This window comes from Stylophora pistillata, chromosome 5 (assembly GCF_964205215.1).
Source record: "Stylophora pistillata chromosome 5, jaStyPist1.2, whole genome shotgun sequence".
NCBI lineage: Eukaryota > Metazoa > Cnidaria > Anthozoa > Scleractinia > Pocilloporidae > Stylophora > Stylophora pistillata.
Window position 1 is genome coordinate 14,549,815 of NC_142523.1, and position 18,726 is coordinate 14,568,540.

The window sequence follows — 18,726 nt, forward strand, 5'->3', positions numbered from 1 at the left end:
TATTTATTACACGACTCGGGCAGTCAGAGGGCCAATAACTAAAATCAACCAATCAAAATGCTCTATTGCCGGTCAATATTCTCTCAGTATTGGACCGGGCGCTGTCCCGAATGGTCCCGAATGATACCGCACTTGTATCCCTTTGAACTTCAGTCGCATAATAAATCTCTTATTAACCAAGCTTGCTCGGGACCATACTGGAAGAATATCGGCCCTCGGTCTTTTTTGTACGGACCTCACTGCGCTCGGTCCGTACTGTCAAGACCTCGGGCCGATGTTTTCCCAGTACGACCCTCGTGCTTGGTTAATAAATATATCTTATTAGCCAAGCGCGAGGGCCGTACTGGGAGAATATCGGCCCGAGGTCTTGACACTACGGACCGAGCGCAGTGAGGTCCGTACAAAAAAGACCGAGGGCCGATATTCTTCCAGTACGGTCCCGAGCAAGCTTGGTTAATAAGAGATTTATTACACGACTGAAGTTCAAAGGGACACAAGTGCGGTATCATTCGGGACCATTCGGGATAGTGCCCGGTCCAATACTGAGAGAATATTGACCGGCAATAGAGCATTTTGATTGGTTGATTTTAGTTATTGGCCCTCTGACTGCCCGAGTCGTGTAATAAGATATATTTATCGCCAAAAGGTCGTGACCGAAGTCTTTGCTCCAAAATTCTGCCCGGCCGACAAAATGAACGAATGCCTTATTATCTTCATCCCAATCCATTTCGAAATCAGAACTATCGATAAACTTCGGACGCTTTAATTCATCCAAAATACACGTAATACTTGTTAAAACTCTTCTTTTGTCTCATTATTTATTAATCGCACAGTATAGTTGTCATCAATAGATACATTATCATCTTCCAATTCTTCATCATCAATAAAATCGCAATACTGTCTTCACTAAACATACATCTACATAAAGACTTTATCATTCGTCAGAACTATCTATATTCTCTGAATAATCTGATTCTAGTTCTTCAAACATGTTTTCTTCTTGTTGAAGACTATTTGGAATCCCTTTATATATATAATAATGGATATATCTTTTTTGGTATTTCTATAAAACGGGTTTTGACGAGTATGAGATGTGCTGTAGTTTATGCGCTCGTGCTTCCAAATACTCTACTATTGAAGCTATACTATCCACCATCGCTGTCCAGCCCTAAAAAGAAAGTCCCAAGGCCGTTTTATTTTTGTTTTTTGTTTTTAATTTTAATTTTTAGATGCGACAAAAAACGCAGCTTAACTATCACATTTCCGGAAAGCGAACTGAAGAACTCACTGAATAAATGTGTTTTGTAACGTTTTTACCAATGACGCTGGAGTATGTTCATTACTATGTTTTGTGTTAAGTGAAGAAATACTTTAGGCGTGCATGGAGGTATGATAAATCCCTAAGGGCTACTAGGCTATTAAATATTTTGTAAGTTATGGAAGAGCCACTCGAAGCCATCTCTTTCAACTTTGCTTTACTGTTTATTCACTGCTTTAGTTTCTTTATGATGATCTAACGCTCGCTTGGTAGACGGACCACGAGCTGGTCTACCTTGGCGGGGAGGGGTCAGAAGTCCGCCTCTACAGACGGTTCTTTTTTTAATTCCAACCCCCACCTCCCACCCACAATTACTCCACCCCCACCCCGAAAAAATAGACGGTAGACGGTATGAGGACAGGTCAAGAAGGAGGGGGGGGGGTAGAAATTTAATATTTTTCCATTTTAGGAGCAAGCAGAGATGAGCATAAGCCCTCTACAAGCCGAAGTTCGTTTAAAACGTGACAATTGAGCTTGCAGAGCTATCGCCATAAAAATCGCTACCAACTTTCTGCCTCATGTTCCCGCCATCCTATTCGCAATGGTAGATTTAGAGGAACTGTTCGACGGCCAAAACGTGGTTAGCATTCTTAGCAATCTTCAGTCTCTACCCAGTTTTTTACTACATGCGAAACAGTCGACTGCAGTCCGCTCTTAGGCAGTTCCTAAAAGATCGTCTAGGATCTAGCGACTTTAGGGAGAATGCCGCTGTAATATTCAGCGCAAGACCCAGGCATAATAATGACGTCATGGTAAAACAGGGGACGAGAGAATGGGAAACGCATATGCAATCGAACTTGAACCGCGTGGGGGCCAAACAAGGCGAAACATTTCAGATGATCAAGAAGATGCAGAGATCATTCATTCCATAAAAGGAATGCCAATAGAGGCTCTGGCTCAAGCAAATGCCAACCACACAGAACGCAGGGCCACGCCAAGAGGTCCACTCAACGCTTAAAGCATACTTTGAAGGACAAGTAGAAATTAAAAGGAAACAAGAAAGCTTGGGCAAGGAAAACCAAGGTACAAAAGATGCCAACGGGCGGAATCGAGCTATCTCCTTTTTCATCCGCAGGATATTGCCGGCTTAAAAGTGCCTAGAGGACAAACTCTATAAACGATTTTTTCCTTTCACGAGGCTTAGAAATAGTGGTGAAAAAGAAAGCTTACGAAGTTAAGACCTTTACTTGGATTGAGCTTGAGTTCAGAAGTACATCAGACCGTAACTAGTGATTTATGGAGCCATTATATGTCTGCTCACAAAGCCAAGTCTGAAGAGTAATAAGCAGGCTTAAAGCTTCTCACGTGATTGCGCCACGGGTGAAAAGCCAAAGTCTGAAGTTGAAGTAAGAGAATATAAACAGAGAGAGCCAACTTATAATCTCTTGGGTAAGTGGATAAGGATTTTTTTCCCAAATTTGGAATCCTACCCAATAATTTTTCACCCCTTTCTTTCAAAGATGAAATATGCTGAGAACCAACTTCGTTTTCATGAGATCTGATGAAAACTCCCAGTTCTCGTTTTCATCAGTTCTGCTTCGTTTAGCAGAAGACGTTACTAGTGGCCAATGTCACACAATAATAACAATGCAGCGAAAAAATTGCACGATATTTTTTGTTTGGTTTATGTTGCAAATTGTGACTCAAGTTAGCTCAACTGGGACACACGGTCTTGATTGACGGTTTTTCAACAGACATATATGAAGTTATAAACGGGAGCAGATAGGTAAAGCTCGAGCGGGGTGAGTTGTGATTTTCCTAATCATTATAACTTCTTGGCAATTTTGGGAAAGCGGAAGGAGTGCGATGTAATGGGATCTTCTGCGATTAAGGATCATATCAAATAGGCGTATGTTCAGCTGTAATTTGTGTAATAAAATAATTTGGTTTTATAAACAGAGTTGATAATGTAAATTGGCCACCATAAAGAGTTTCTGAAGCTGACGTTTGGACCGTTAGTCCCTGTTATTCGCTTAAACGAAGGCCTTTTACTCGAAATATCAGCTGTAGAGACTCTTTACGGTGGCTAGTTTACATCCTCAACTCAGTTGACTGAGCCAAATTATCTTGTGATACCTCTAAGTCCCCCACCCCACCCCACCCCACCCCACCCCCCCTTCCTCGACGCAACACCACAGTTTCTTCAGAAACATAACCGTCTTAGTAACTTGTATAACTTGTGAGATCAATGGATAAGATCAATGGATAAGCAATCGAGGGCTCGATTACAAGTTAGTCGATTTGACAATTTCGATTACAATTTCGATTATTATCATGAAAATTGGAACTTGCCAGAACAGAAGTCAGAGATGAGAAACCAAGAAATCACATAGTTTACAGTTCTAATTGTTTTATTCAAGCATTATTCCGTTAAATGAAACTATCGATATTGCTGTTGATCTTATTTTCAAGCATGACCCTAAATTTTCGATCAAGAAATCCGACTTTAAGAAACTGTTTTCATCCGCTACAACTGAGACTCATTTTGGAAAATTTTATGATCAAGTTGATGGGGTAGCGATGGGTTCTCCGTTAGCACCCATCCTAGCTAATCTTTTTCTTGATTACCAAGAGGGAACATGGCTAAATAATTTTAATCATTCGACTCGCCTTCTACTTTACAGGCGTTATGTGGACGAAGCCTTTTCTGTCTTCCACAATGAACAGGATGCGATCTCAGTTTTTTATTACATTAATTCACTGCACCCCAACATAAAATTCACTTTCGAAAAAGAGCATGATGTTAAACTCTCCTTTCTTGATATATTTATCGACAACTCTTCGAATGATCGTGATTTTTCAGTTTTTCATAAAAAAGTCCTACACTGGTCTCCTAACAAATTTGTTCAGTTTTATTCCATAATGCTACAAAATTGGCCTTATCCAAACTCTTATTGACCGTATCTACAAAATCAACAACACCTCTTCCGGTCTTCAAAACGATGTTAAGAAACTTTCCGACACTTTAAAACGTAATTCTTTTCCTTCGCATATTATTGAAAGAACTTTCAAGCGGTATCTTGACGGTTCCTCTTCTCAAAATAGCCGGAACATTTATGGCAATAATACACGTTACTTTAAACTCCCTTTTGTCGGCTATTATAGAGGTTTTGCACAGCAGCCATGTTGGATGACAGGAACAATGAAAATATTTTGCATAACAAAGAAAAAAAAATTCCCATGGGTAAAATGATCTATTGTGATAAATGAGATACAATGAAATATATGAAGTTCATATATTTTGTATTTTTCACGGGTTTATTGCGAATCAACTTAACGGCCTGCTCCCAGTTGGCTTGTTAGCTCAATTGGTAAGAGCGCTGCACTAGTATCGCAGAGGTCAGTGGTTCGAATCCCGTACAAGCCTGATTTTTTTCAGGTCTGATTTTCGCTATTGCTTAAATAGCGCTGTCTACTGCGAGGATCGCGCATCATATGTATCTAATACCGCAGTACAAAATATATGAACTTCATATATTTCATTGTATCTCATTTATCACTTTCACGGGTTTATTACGAATCAACTTAACGGCCTGCTCCCAGTTGGCTTGTTAGCTCAATTGGTAAGAGCGCTGCACTAGTATCGCAGAGGTCAGTGGTTCGAATCCCGTACAGGCCTGATTTTTTTTTTCAGGTCTGATTTTCGCTATTGCTTAAATAGCGCTGTCTACTACGAGGATCGTGCATCATACGTATCTAATACCGAAGTACAAAATATATGAACTTCATATATTTCATAGTATCTCATTTATCACTTTCACGGGTTTATTACGAATCAACTTAACGGCCTGCTCCCAGTTGGCTTGTTAGCTCAATTGGTAAGAGCGCTGCACTAGTATCGCAGAGGTCAGTGGTTCGAATCCCGTACAGGCCTGATTTTTTTCAGGTCTGATATTCGCTATTACTTAAATAGCGCTATGTACTGCGAGGATCGTGCATCATATGTATCTAATACCGCAGTACAAAATATATGAACTTCATATATTTCATTGTATCCCATTTATCACTTTCACGGGTTTATTACGAATCAACTTAACGGCCTGCTCCCAGTTGGCTTGTTAGCTCAATTGGTAAGAGCGCTGCACTAGTATCGCAGAGGTCAGTGGTTTGAATCCCGTACAGGCCTGATTTTCGCTATTGCTTAAATAGCGCTATCTACTGCGAGGATCGTGCATCATATGATTTAATTACAGTCGGTTACGGTGACACGTTTGAAGAAGCGGCTCAGGATCATGACAAAAATCTTCTGCTCTTCCTCCAAAGGTGCAAGGAAAGAAATGTTCCCCTAAACTTAGAGAGGCTCAGGCTGCGACAGTCACAAGTGCTCTTCATTGGACACATGGCTACTGATCAGAGACTGGGAATAGATCCCGCCAAAGTCCGAGCTATTGTTGAGATGCCACCCCCTACAGACAAGCTGGGAGTACAACGTCTTCTGGGACTGGCTCAGTACCTGGCCAAGTTTCTTCCTCATCTCTCCGATACAACTAAGCCTCTAAGGGACTTAACACAGAATGACGTACAGTGGGTTTGGAATGAACCTCAACAGACAGCATTTGTCAAGTTAAAGGAAGTGGTTACGCGCACCCCACTTCTGCGTTACTATAATCTCAAGGAAGAAGTTACACTACAGTGCGACGCATCCCAGTCCGGCCTGGGAGCCGCTCTGATGCAGAATGGGCGGCCCGTCGGATACGCCTCACGAACCCTGACACCAGCCGAGACACGCTATGCTCAAATTGAGAAAGAACTCCTGGCAATAGTCTTTGCTTGCGATCGTTTTGACGCCTATGTGTATGGCCGAGACCTGGTGAATGTAGAAACGGATCACAAAGCCCTGGAGGCGATCTTTATGAAATCACTGGCATCAGCCCCCAGACGACTCCACAGAATGTTGTTGCGCCTGCAGAAGTACAATCTCAAAGTGAAATACAACAAAGGAAGAGAAATGCTACTGGCAGATACCTTAAGTCGCGCCTACCTACCAGAAGTGAACGCCACCGAGTTCTCCAGAGAGTTGGAAAACGTTGACCACCGTAGCTGGCTCCCAGTGACCGTTGACCGCTGGCAACAGCTGAAAAATGCAGCCGCAGATGACCCAGTACAGCAGAAGTTACGGGAAGTGACCAGAGGCGGATGGCCGGAAAATAGAGCTCAAGCACCCGAATGTGTTCGCCCTTACTTTGACGTGCGCGATGAGTTAACTATTCAGGACGAGCTTATCTTCAAAGGTCAGCAGATTGTTGTTCCTGTAGCGATGAGAAAGGAACTCATGGAGAAGACGCACGCGTCTCACATTGGTATTGAGGGATGTCTGCGCCGGACCAGAGAAACCCTGTACTGGCCACGTATGGCCACGGAACGGAGAGAATATATTTCTAAGTGCGATATCTGCCTATCCCATCGCAATGAGCAAGGAAAGGAGCCAATGCAGTCACACGAGTTCGTTGCACGCCCGTGGGCAAAGGTTGCCGCTGGCCTCTGTGAATTCGATAACAGGGTGTTGTTAGTTGTTTGCGACTACTACAGTAACTTTATCGAAGTGGCCCGCCTGAGCAGCATTACTTCTCGAGCTATCATCAAGGAACTGAAAGCCATATTTGCAAGATTTGGAGTTCCAGACACTCTGGTCACAGACAATGTTTTCGTCCGCCGAGTTTTCAGTTTTCTCCAGGATCTGGATGTTCCAGCACAAGACATCCTCGCCGGCCTATCCTCAGTCTAATGGAGAGGCAGAGAATGCAGTTCGGACAGTAAAGAATTTGTTTACAAAGTGCAAGGCGTCTGGAGCATCAGAGTTTCAGGCACTCTTAGACTGGCGTAACACACCCACGGCAGGAATTGGCACCAGTCCCGCCCAACGCCTCGTGGGTCGCCGGTGTAAAACACTGATGCCGGTAGCAGGCTCACTGTTACAGCCCAAATTTCCCACTGGGGAGGACACTCGCAAGTTGATAGGTACCAAGCAAAGACAACAGCACTACTACAACAAGCAAGCCAAACCTTTAGACCCAATCAGCGTGGGAGAAACAGTGCGAATGAAACTACCTGGTGAGAAAACATGAAGTTCCGGAACATGCACGGCTACAGCTGGCCCAAGGGGCTATAGGGTACAGGTAGGACAGACGGTGTATAGGAGAAATCGACGGTAGCTAATCGACGCAGAAGAACCCAAAGATGTCCCAGAACTAATTATTCCGGATCAGTCAGCAGAAGCAAGCCCTAAGCCCGAGGCCACTGTCCCACCCGGAAACTGCCCACCATCTGAATTTCACGTTGGACCGAGGCGGTCGTAACGGGAAGTGAAGCTACCCCATTGGTTCAAATACTTTGTCACTCCCTAATGTTTTTTTCCGTTGTTGTTGTTTCGTATAACGTTTCTTAGGAAAAAGGGAAGATGTGACAAGTTGTGTGACTTTTTATAATACTCTATTGTGATTATGTCAATCAGCTCTGTATGCGTCATTGTCCAAGTATGTGCGAGGACCTCGTGGTTTTTCAGGAGCAGCACGTAGTTCGGTCGTCCTGGCGCAGTGTGATTTTCAATAAACCGTTTAAACCTTTACTTGCCGTTTCTTACAATAGCTATGTACGCTTTTGTGCTTTAAAGTATGTTAGCAAGTAGGCAATGCAATTGCAATTTATGGCGTTTACCATACACTGTCTGCTTTAGTGTGAAGAAACTTCACAGCAATTAATTTCCATCTGCACAAGTCTCTATTATCTATTTCATTCCCAAGGTTTGCTCATAAATGTGGAAAGGAGTGATAACCCTCTCTTCCTGGCAGTGTGCACAAAACATTGAGTCTGGTGTCTTCTTTTGATTTCTTATAATCCTGATCCACACTACCATCAATCAAAATACCTTCAGTGACACCAATTAAACATAATTTCTATTCTCTGGGAGTGGGAAGACTCTTCTTTGAAATCCGGGTCAAGGAGATCCAAGTTTGACTTAATTTAAGGAATTAATCTTGTGCTCAAGGAATGAATCCATGGAAATATTTCTCCCAGCTTTTCCTTGAATGTTACAGCCAGAATCTGTTAGCAAGTAGGCTTTGTACTGTCTCCTCTGACATGATTGCTCTCATTTTGGTTAAGAAGAGAAGGGTAGTGAATACAATACAACACTTTTTTAAAGAAAATAACAGGCACTGTCATGCTAAGAATTGTTCTTAAGAGAAAGGAAGCCCCGAGGTTAAACCTGCAGGATCTCTTAAAGAGAAAAGAAACTATAGAAATATAGCAATAAGAAAATAGTAATAATAATTATAAAAACACTAATATAAATTCAAGGTAATAAAATATATAAAAAAATCACAGAGATCTCATTAAAAAAGTATAGAATGTTCAATCAGTAAATATTCATTTGATTCCTTAATTATAGTCTTGTGGCAATATGGCATTAGATCATGTTACTTGGAAGATCGTTCCAAAACTTGATAACTTTGGCAAATAAGGAGTATTTATAACAGTTTACTTTTGTGTTTGGTTTGTGTCTTAATCATATTGATGGTTGGATTTTGTCTTAGTGCTCCTGCATAGTTCAAAGGAGTCACTGAGATTTGGACCACTCAGATTGAATACGATCTTATTAGCACTCCGCCAGGGATAGAATCGAGAAATGATCATTATATAAAAACCTGGTTAGGAAATGGAAATGCTATATTCTAACACGTCAAATGAGTAGAAAGATTAAAAAGATTGCCATCAACCTAAAAGAATAACACTCCCTGGAGTGTGGCCATGTCAGATCTTCTGCAAATGTACTAACTTTATAAGTGGCACTGAGGTAGTCAAAAGGGGTTGCATAATGGGAGATTGGAGACTGTGCCTGCCAACAAAGTCCAGGTTTCAACTCACGAACACCTTATTGTTCACTAACATTACAGTTGATCGTGGTTGTTATGGAGAATAAAACAATCACAAGTTATTACAAACTGCAAGTAGAAGGAATAGAAAGAAGCAAAACAATTAGAGGAAATGCAATCAGGCAAGGAAAGGCACTTCTAAAATTTTGTATGACTTGTGAACGTGAAGGACAAAAAATCTTAGAGATGAACGGACTCTGATACCCCAATGTTCATTTTCAGCAAGAAACTCATACAGATAAAATTAAACAAAGGAAAAGTATGCGAAAAGGTGTAACAGAAATAAATCACCAGGAGTGAAAAGAATGCGAAAACAATAAAGAAAAAATGTGCGTGCAAAAACATAAGAATGCAATTAGGAATGTAAAAAAAGAAAAGAAATTGCCAAGTGGGAGTACAGCAGTGACAGGAAATATTGTCTTTTCTCTGACAACCTAAAAATGATAAAAATGACAACTTCTAAGCAAATGAATTTTGCAACTATAAAGTTCTGACAGAAACTTGCCTAACTTTTCAAATTTAATATAAAACATACTGTAAACACTGGGTAAAAGAGGCACTAGTGGATAAGCTGCAACCCTAGTTTGGCAAATCAAATTTTGGAAAAAAGTTTTGGAAAAGAGATCAAAAGAAATCACAAGTGGAGTCTTGAGGAAGGTCTTTTATTCGGTGGCATCATTGAATGTACACCCCGATAAACTCACTTACATCAAAAAATGAGAATAATTTGAATCCTTATCTATGTTTGTAGCTCTACCAGTAATAATATGGGCATCATATCTACTGACTTAGATCTGAGTTTGGTCTTACTCTGGTATTAATATTGTTCAAGCACTATTTTGTTCATTCCTGTCAGATTTTACATCAAACATTAGGAAATCTTTAGTTTGTTGGTTGGGCTGTTTCTAGTTTAGTGCGCCAGATATTTGATCAGGAGAAGGGGTACTTGATCTGGGTAACTTTTTCCATTTATTGCAAATTTCTTGAGAGTGTGGTATGTTTCTGTCTTGTGGCGGAGTGCTGTTGACATGTCCAGCTGTGGGAGACACTGTAAACAGATTTGCAGTGGAATGGGGATTCCTTGCCGGTTGAATGGGTCCTTATGGAAGAAGGTTTAATGCCACTTACAGCAAAAAAAAATTTATGCTTATGAGTAACAACGCCTCCTTAGGAGCCACCAACTTGCAAAACTAGTGGTCAAAGTGGCTGGCCCCAAACATGAGAGGTTTCCCGAAACATGTTTTTCAACGGACAAGTGTGAAACACACTGGAAATCTATTCGTGATATGTAGAATGCTCTTCTATGATACTAAACACCTGTAACTCGAGGTGAAAGTTGTCAAAAATCAAATTTCCTCCCTTGTCCACAATCACAATGACAGGACAGTTCTGAGAGGCCTTTATTCATTGGAGGAGAACTGATGTCGGATGGTGCTTCGATTGGTACTTGATGTTTTTCTGGAGGGGCCTAGTTTAAACATATGAATTACCTTTTTAAAACTTAGTTCTTACCTTGTAAAATATAACTCCTTATCGCTTCACACAGTTAATAAGCCCAGAACCGAATCTTTGTGAATCCTTTCAGCGACAGATTTCCAGCTCCATGTCTCCTACGCGGTCCCTGTTCATCACTCTATGCAAACCGGCATTTTTAAAATAAATAACCGCTAGTTAGCCGACGCAAAACGAAGCTTTCCTAGTGAAGCCGCTTATTTTTTTCTGCACGCCGATCTTGGAATCTTACGAGCTCTTAGTCTTTAGTATTGCGGTCTATACCTTTGCGTAACGCAACTGTAAGGCGAGGATAATCAAAATCAAAATTGTCCAAGGTATTAACGATCTCTTTAGTTCGCAAACTGAATATTTTTTATAGAAACTGCGCGGTATAAGTTTAAATTTAATAATAATAATAATAATAATAATAATAATAATAAACTGAGCAAAAGTTAAGGTTCAAACTTCTCTGGAGAACACATTTTACCCTCAAAGAAGTAGCCATTTAATTTGGATATATCAACAAAGTTGAAATGGTAAATTGGCCACCGTAATGATTACAAAAGCTGACGTTTCGAGCGTTAGCCCTTCGTCGGAGCGAATAGAGGAATTGTGGGTTGTGTGTGCTTTTAAAGGCAGAAAATGGAGCTACGTTATTGGTGGGTGCATGGCAACGAGAAAAACATGAATAAATTAATGGAATGAAAAGCGTTCATTGATCCCTGTGGGATTTAGACTGCCGGTTTGAAAGATGAGCTTTTGTTCAAGAGTTTTACGTCTTTCCGTGCCACCTAAGTGCAAGGAAAGACCGCAGATTGCCATATGTTGCTTAGAATGATTAGGTAAATTAAAATGTCTAGCGACTGGTTTCGATGTGTCCTTGTCATTCCTTTCCACGTCTCGAAGGTGTTCTCGGAATCGGTCACCTAGTCTTCTGCCTGTTTCGCCGATGTATATCTTTTTGCAATAAGTGCAAGTTATGCAATAGATTACATTAGCGGAGGTGCACGTGAAGTGATCGGTGATCTTAATGGATCGTTTAGGTCCCGATATTTTATCAGTGTTGTGAATGAAAGGACATGTTTTGCATCGTGCACGAGCGCATTTAAAAGTGCCTGGTTGCTCATTAGTCTGAAAAGAACTTCTGACCAAAAAATTGCCTAAGTTTTTGTCGCGTTTGAATGAAATGAGCGGAGGCTGCAAAAAGATAGTGCTTGTCTCTGGATCGTTTTGAAGTAATTTAAAGTTTTTAAGAATGATGGATTTAACTGAGTGGTTGTGAGGGTGAAACGTGAGAGTGAATGGAATGCGGTCGGAATCTTCCTTATGCGACGTTTGTAGTGCTGAATGTCGATCAATAAGTTGAGCGCGGTGGTAACCCGCTTGAACGACGGAAACAGGGTAACCACGTTTATCGAAGAACTGGCACATTGACTCTGATTTGTGGTGAAAATCAGAGTCATTACTACATAAACGACGAAGTCTTAGAAACTGAGAAAAAGGAATGGAATTCTTAACGTGAGATGGATGAGAAGACTAATATAACAATTATGCGAGTCTGTAGGTTTGTAATACACACTAGTGCATAAACCGTTACCTTCAATTGAAACTTTGACGTCTAAAAAGGATAAAGAATTGTCAGAAATTTCCCAAGTATATTTCAGAGCCGGGTGAAAAGAATTGACTGCGGTTATGAATTGAGTGAGCTCCTCTCTGGTAGAGGAGGTAGCGCCGATACAGTCGTCGATGTAGGGACCGTAGAGTTCAGGTTTGGACCCGTTGTATTGGCTGAAAAATTGATGTTCGACAAAACCTACAAAAAGATTCGCATAGCTAGTGAAGTAGCCATTTTTTTTGCATCACACAGGTTCGCTCTTATTATTTTAAAAAGCTTGTGCTTGCTACCCGACTTCAAAAGTTCATGCACGATTTCAAGAGCAGAGGACTTTGTCGTTCGGCCCGTGTTTTGCAAGTTGTTTTAAGAAAATGAGGAATTCGAAAATGAAGGAAAAAAATCAAACAGTTTTAAATGATGGACAACAAGTCGAGATATTCCTTTATGTTTGGCGATTTAGGTGCTCTGGATATTGAGCATTGTATAACGGCCGGGCTTATCGGTGCGCTAAAAAGCCTTAAAGCTCATGACTTACTTCTTGTGCAGATCAAGAGCAACTTTAACTTTAAGAGTCGTGATATAAAATTGGCACAGTCTCCGTGTTATATCGTGCAAAGTTGGAAACAAGATCTGAACACGCTCTTTTGTTTCTAACGTGCGCAGCAAGACAATGGCTGCGAAGTTAATGAGGCAAGTCACTAACACGAAGCTCACGTGTTAAAACGAACGCTCTGACGAAGGGCTAACGCTCCAAACGTCAGCTTTTTATCTCTTTACGGTGGCCAATTTACAATTTAACTTAGTTGATATAACCAAATTAGTTTCTTACCCCCACCGACGCAGCACCACGGTTTCTTTAGAAACTTACCCCTTTCTTCACGTGCTAAAAGCTCGTTCTTTTGTTTTAGTGTGCGAGCGCACCGTGTGCGTGCGTTCACCTTCTTCCCTGAAATCCGTGGAGGGTCACAAATGATCACGTCCGATGAGTAGAAGGGTTACGGTACTTATATAATTAATTCTTTAATTTTCTAGATTTTTTTTCTTTCTTTTTTCCCTTTATTTTCCCATTATTTTTCTAATTTGCTGATTGAGGTTTTTTTAAAACTTGCCCTTATTTCGATTTTTTATCAAAGGAATTGGCAAGAACATCTTAACAAAATTCTCCAATCCAAAGTATGTGCGTTTTTTAGGAAATCTAGCGACGAAACAGAAAAAATGGGAGAGAAAAAAGTTCTTTAAAGCGTTTTTCAAGGGAATGAAATGATTCAAAAGTATGAATTGGATTCATTATGAGTTTTCTTTCTTTCTTTTTCTTTTTGCCATGAATAATGATCTTGAATAATAATGGAGAATAATACTAGTTTTGATTTTGAATTTCGAAGGCAGCTCATGTAAAACTATTTTCACCACGACTGACATTAAGCAATGACAAAACGCTTTATTTTTTCAAATTTGTTCAATCTCTAACCACTTTAGTTATCATGCATTTTTGCACGAAACTATCAACTATAACCGCATCTATTATCTAGTTAAACGTTTTATCTATGAGTACTGGATGCCCGTTTTATGCGAATAAAAAACAACTTTGAAAACAATGCAAGAAGTGTCAGGGGCTACAGTTTGTTACCAGACATCCACCACTTACTCATTCAGAAGGGTTTTCTTTCTTTTAATGAATGAACGCTTCCTTCCGTTGGTGGGTCGAAGAGAGGCTAATTTGAATCCAAGACTCCTGTCCTCTCCAAAAAGTGAAGCAGTAGCCTTCAGCTTGAAACGTGGTTCCAATCCTTGCAGAATTTCTTTGGCTTTTCTTTGCTCTTCTGGGCTGACCTGGAAAAACCTCATCTGGCGATCAGTAAGAGGCTTCAGGGGGTGTCGTGGGACTTTGAGAATCTGTTGTCGGGTCTTTCCCCGCAGGAGCTTCCATACCTCCTGGTAGACAGGTACCAAGGGGGCCTCGTATGAAATACAGGTCTTTCCTTCGGGACTTTCTACGTTTGGCAGATTCCTGTTGTCAATAAAATCTCTAGGGCTATACTCTGTTCCTTCCATGGGGTCCGTCAAGTTAGCAAAAAAGATGGTCAAGTAATCTGGGCCTCTGTTTTGCCAGTCGGACCAGATCCTATCGATAAAGCCATGATGAAGGAAAAATTCAGGAGCTTCAGCAGCGGTAATCTCACACATGTCACCGTCTATCTGGCAGTGAACTTTATTATGGAGATCCACGCGAAGGCCAACCTCGAAGCTTTTGAAACCATCAATGGTAGCGGGCTGTTCCATAACCAGGAAGACATCCACCGCGTCTGGAGTGAAACCTACGTAAACGAGAGTTGATGACTATACTTTACTAACTTTCAATGACTTGAGCCATATTGCCATTGCCATGATAATTTCATATTGTAAACTAAGAAATTAAATCGTTGCTTCGGAGGCAACTCTCCATTTATATTAAGTGGCGAATCTTAGGCAAAAGTATCTCTTTTAAGAAAGCTGAGAGATTCTTTTGTTGCGATAAGTTGTATTCAGATTAGATTTCTATGGATGGATTCGAGTATCTGCAAACAACTGAGAATGGCTACATGCTCTTTCAATATGACGTTACGATTTTATTTTGCATCTGAGGTTTTGCAACGTACTATTCAATATAGAATGAAACCAACTCGTGGTCTAGTGAATCGATATTTATTTTCCTTAACCCCACTGCGATAAGGAATGAGCTGTTCGAGTTTGTAATAAACATTGAGCAAAATTGTGAAATTTTTGAAGCTCCGACGAGTATTTGGTTCTTTTTGCTTAAAACCTGAAATGCGCACATTTTTAAATGTATTCCTGTATAGAAGTGAATTGAGGAGACTAATATTATGGCTTCTTGAATAGACTACATATATGAGCTTTTTATAACTCAAGGTCCTCACAAAACGTGAAAATTTTTGAGGCAGATTTCTAAATGATCCTGAAATTTGGAGGATAACCAGCAGTTCGTTGTCGTCGTTACTTTTTCTACTTCATAATTTTTTTTTCAAAATTTAAGTGTTATTTCGAATATTTCTACCATTAAGAGTTTCATATCGCAATTTGTAGCCTTTATCCTCAACGATACATTTAATCGCTCTGGGGAAATTTTCGCTTCCAGCCGAAAAAGAGATCCAGCGTAAAAACGTTTGAGTGGAATACTGTTCGATCATCAGTAAGGCGATCGGGAATATTAACTTTTAACCAGTTGAGTGAACTATTCAGAATTCGAAAGGATTCGTAACATGCATTATCCAAAGCCGAAAACAATTGATAAACTAATATTGAAAACAGCTAACCATTGAAGCGTCTTCGGAGACACTGCCCGTTTGTCTTATTCCAAAGATCTTCACGGAAGACTCCATCTTGAATACAAAGAGATGGTGGAACGCCATCGCCTCCAAGTCCAGATGGTCCGTCATACCAAACTCTACCTTTGTCAGTGTTCCATGGGTCACCTGATACGAGGCTCCAGTCCCAATAAGTGATGGTTACTCGGCAGTCAACTCGGCGCAACAAGTTTTCATATTGAAGAGTGAACCTGGGGAAGAAATATCAAACAAGAAACATGGTGTCAAACATAAAGCTGGTAAATGGAGATGGTCGTATGTCCTTTAATGGAAGAGATAAGAAAGGTTAGAAATATTTACGTGTCGTTGATATACGCACTCTTTAAACTGAATCAAAGATAAAGCGAATGAACATAGAGGGAGGCCTGTTGACTAGGCTTTGGGATGTGCATATGTCAATTCCATTAGGATTATTTAATTCCACTTGAATTATTTACACCCAGTCTCTCGAGTGTTTTCCGAAACCTATGTTGTCTAGGTCTAATCTTCTAAGTGAAACAAAATCCCGTGGATGAGGTAATGGCAGGCAGCTTGGGAATAAGTTTTGTGGATGAAAAAACTTCAGATAACAAGGAAATAATCTTTCTTGAGGGAGAACTCGTTGGGTGAGTTATTGAAAATGTAGACATCCGTATCCGTCAGAGGCTTAAATCTGCTGAAATTGACATTTATTCATAGTTATTTTACCCTAATGCTTGCCCTCCTAGTCACTTACCAACGGTGCCAGGGAAGAAACTGTTCCTGATCATGAATTCCTTCGTGGAAGAGTTTTTCGTGCAAAGTAATAAGTGCCTTATAATCGTCTCGATATGTAGGATCGGTCGAAGCTATCCTTACGGCGTCAACGTACAAAGTTCTCTCGTGTTCAGTCATAGATGTAAATTCCTTTCGCACTCGGCAACACTGCAGTTGACCATTATTGCAGTAACATGTATCACCGCACTCGTTTAAAACTTTGGTTCCTTCTTTGGAGCAGGACTTACTGTTACTTAGACCCACAGCACAAACTGCAAAACAAGAAAAATATTGAATGAGTGATGAACTTAACCTTACAAGACTCATTTGACAAGTCGGTGTTAGCCAATTAGAATAGGGCCGCATGCTACAAATGAATCATCAGCAACATTAAATTCAATACAAAACTTTCCCTAGAGGAAATATCATTGCGAAAGAACGAGTTGTTTTACCTGATAAAGCCACAGCAAGCAACAGTTTCGTCAACATCATTTGCAAAAAGGAAGCTAAATAAAGAGAAATAAATTTTTAAAGCCCAAATGTACATCATAGAGACCGCCGATGCAGTACCAGTTTCTTTAGGAACTTACCCTCTTTATGACTGACAAACTGGCTGATCGACTGACTGACTGATTGCCTTATTGACTAAAAAATGACAAAATTTATGCTCAAAGGCGGATTATTATTGGTTCTCTGATCCTCCCGAAATATAGAGAGATTTTGGGATCAAAACTCGACCGTGAGAGAAAGAAAGAAGAGAAAATATCTCTAACATGAAAAAACCGAGCAGTATGATCGGTTTGGGAGTCAGTGGGTCACTAAAAAGTGTGCCTGGTCTTTCGACTTTGATTGGCTTTGTCCTGAAGGGATTTGTAAAATAGGAACAATTTTTTGGGGATAAAAATATGACAGACATCAAAATTAGCTTATTGTGAGAAGCAAGCTAGAGAGTTACTGAATTTTAAAGTGCACCTAGACCCAAAATTTTTTTTCGCTTAACGAAATAAGCGTATTTTTTGGAGTATTTCTGTGCAAACATTTTTTTATTTGCTCAAATCTTCAATTGCCTGTGCCCAGTCAAAATACGGAAAATCGGCCGCCATCTTGCCCCACGGCCGAGTTTAAAGAGGAATGGCTCTAGCAGGTAATGTGACGTCAAATCGAGAACACGAAAAGTCTGCATTTCACACATTTTCGCTTGTTTGGGAAAGTTGTAGTCGATTTTGTCCGAAAATATGCCGACTAAGTGTGTTGTAGGAGGATGTAGCAACGTGCGAAATTTGCAAGAGGGTATCACACTTCATACATTCCTCATACAACACACCTGGTCGGCATATTTCGGACAATATCGACCACAACCTTCCCAAACAAGTGAAAATGTGTGAAAAGCAGACTTTCGTGTTCTCGATTTGACGTCACATTATCCGCTAGAGCCATTCCTCTTTAAACTCGGTCGTGGGGCAAGATGGCGGCCGATTTTCCGTATTTTGACTAGGCACAGAAAATTTAAGATTTAACCAAATTAAAAAATTTTTGCACAGAAATACTCCAAAAAATAAGCTTATTTCGTTAAGCGAAAAAAAATTTTTGGGTTTAGGTGCACTTTAAACTTCGCAAGTTCTCTTAGGCATTTGCAATGGAAGACGAGGAAATGGATAAAATGTTCATCTCTAAAATCAGTAGTTTTAAGACCCAGTTGCGCACTTTTTGATTAGCAGCTCAGAATATATTTAACACACTTGTGTAACTTTGGGGCAGGGCCCTTTTGAAAACTTACTCCGAATGTGCTGCGGGCAATATGTAACTTTATTCAGTGTTACCAAGAAATATGCTTGTTATGCAGCTTTTCCCTGATTTTACCCTCGTCGTAGGTTATACCTCCGACAAAGTTTTTTAAACGTCTTTTCTGCAAGGCGTGTCTTATTTCAACAGAAATATTTGTAAAGAGCGATTTCTCTTACTAAGGAAAATAGTTTTTCAAGATACCAACCACGTTCAGCTCTTACACTTAACCTGAAGTATGATAAAAAAAAATTCGCAAAAGAACGGGAGAAACTTACTTTGCACAACTTGTCACAAGACTGTGGAGGTTTCAGCAGCTCGGACGAAAAGGCGTTAGTGTGTTCGAGCAATAAAATGAGCACCCTTTTTATGTCATTTGCTAGCGTAAATAATTTTGTTCTAAAATAGTTTCCATCGTGGGAAACCGCTAAAGGTAAAACAGATTGAAAAACTTTTTCAAGTGTTTTTTCCGGACTATGCTATGAGCAGTGATTTGTAAATCACGCTTCGTTACTCACCGCTGCTCAGAGAACAGAAAGCTCGACATGG

The 18,726-nt window shown here is 40.3% G+C and overlaps 1 protein-coding gene across 2 annotated transcripts; it reads right to left on the reverse strand.

Annotated features, from left to right (window-relative positions):
* Window positions 1-13,716: 13,716 nt before the first annotated feature.
* Window positions 13,717-18,523, reverse strand: LOC111339812 (uncharacterized). 2 transcript variants are annotated; one of them, XM_022946531.2, is made up of 5 exons: window positions 18,456-18,523; window positions 16,848-16,901; window positions 16,376-16,667; window positions 15,610-15,851; window positions 13,717-14,613 (listed from the first exon to the last, which is right to left on the reverse strand). In XM_022946531.2, the coding sequence occupies exons 2-5, from the start codon at window positions 16,885-16,887 to the stop codon at window positions 13,940-13,942; spliced, it is 1,248 nt and encodes a 415-aa protein (XP_022802266.2). In that variant the 5' UTR covers window positions 16,888-16,901; window positions 18,456-18,523; the 3' UTR covers window positions 13,717-13,939. The 2 variants fall into 2 exon arrangements, with proteins under 2 accessions (XP_022802266.2, XP_022802267.2); XM_022946532.2 differs by lacking the exon at window positions 18,456-18,523 and adding an exon at window positions 16,986-17,318.
* Between the last annotated feature and the right edge of the window lie 203 nt (window positions 18,524-18,726).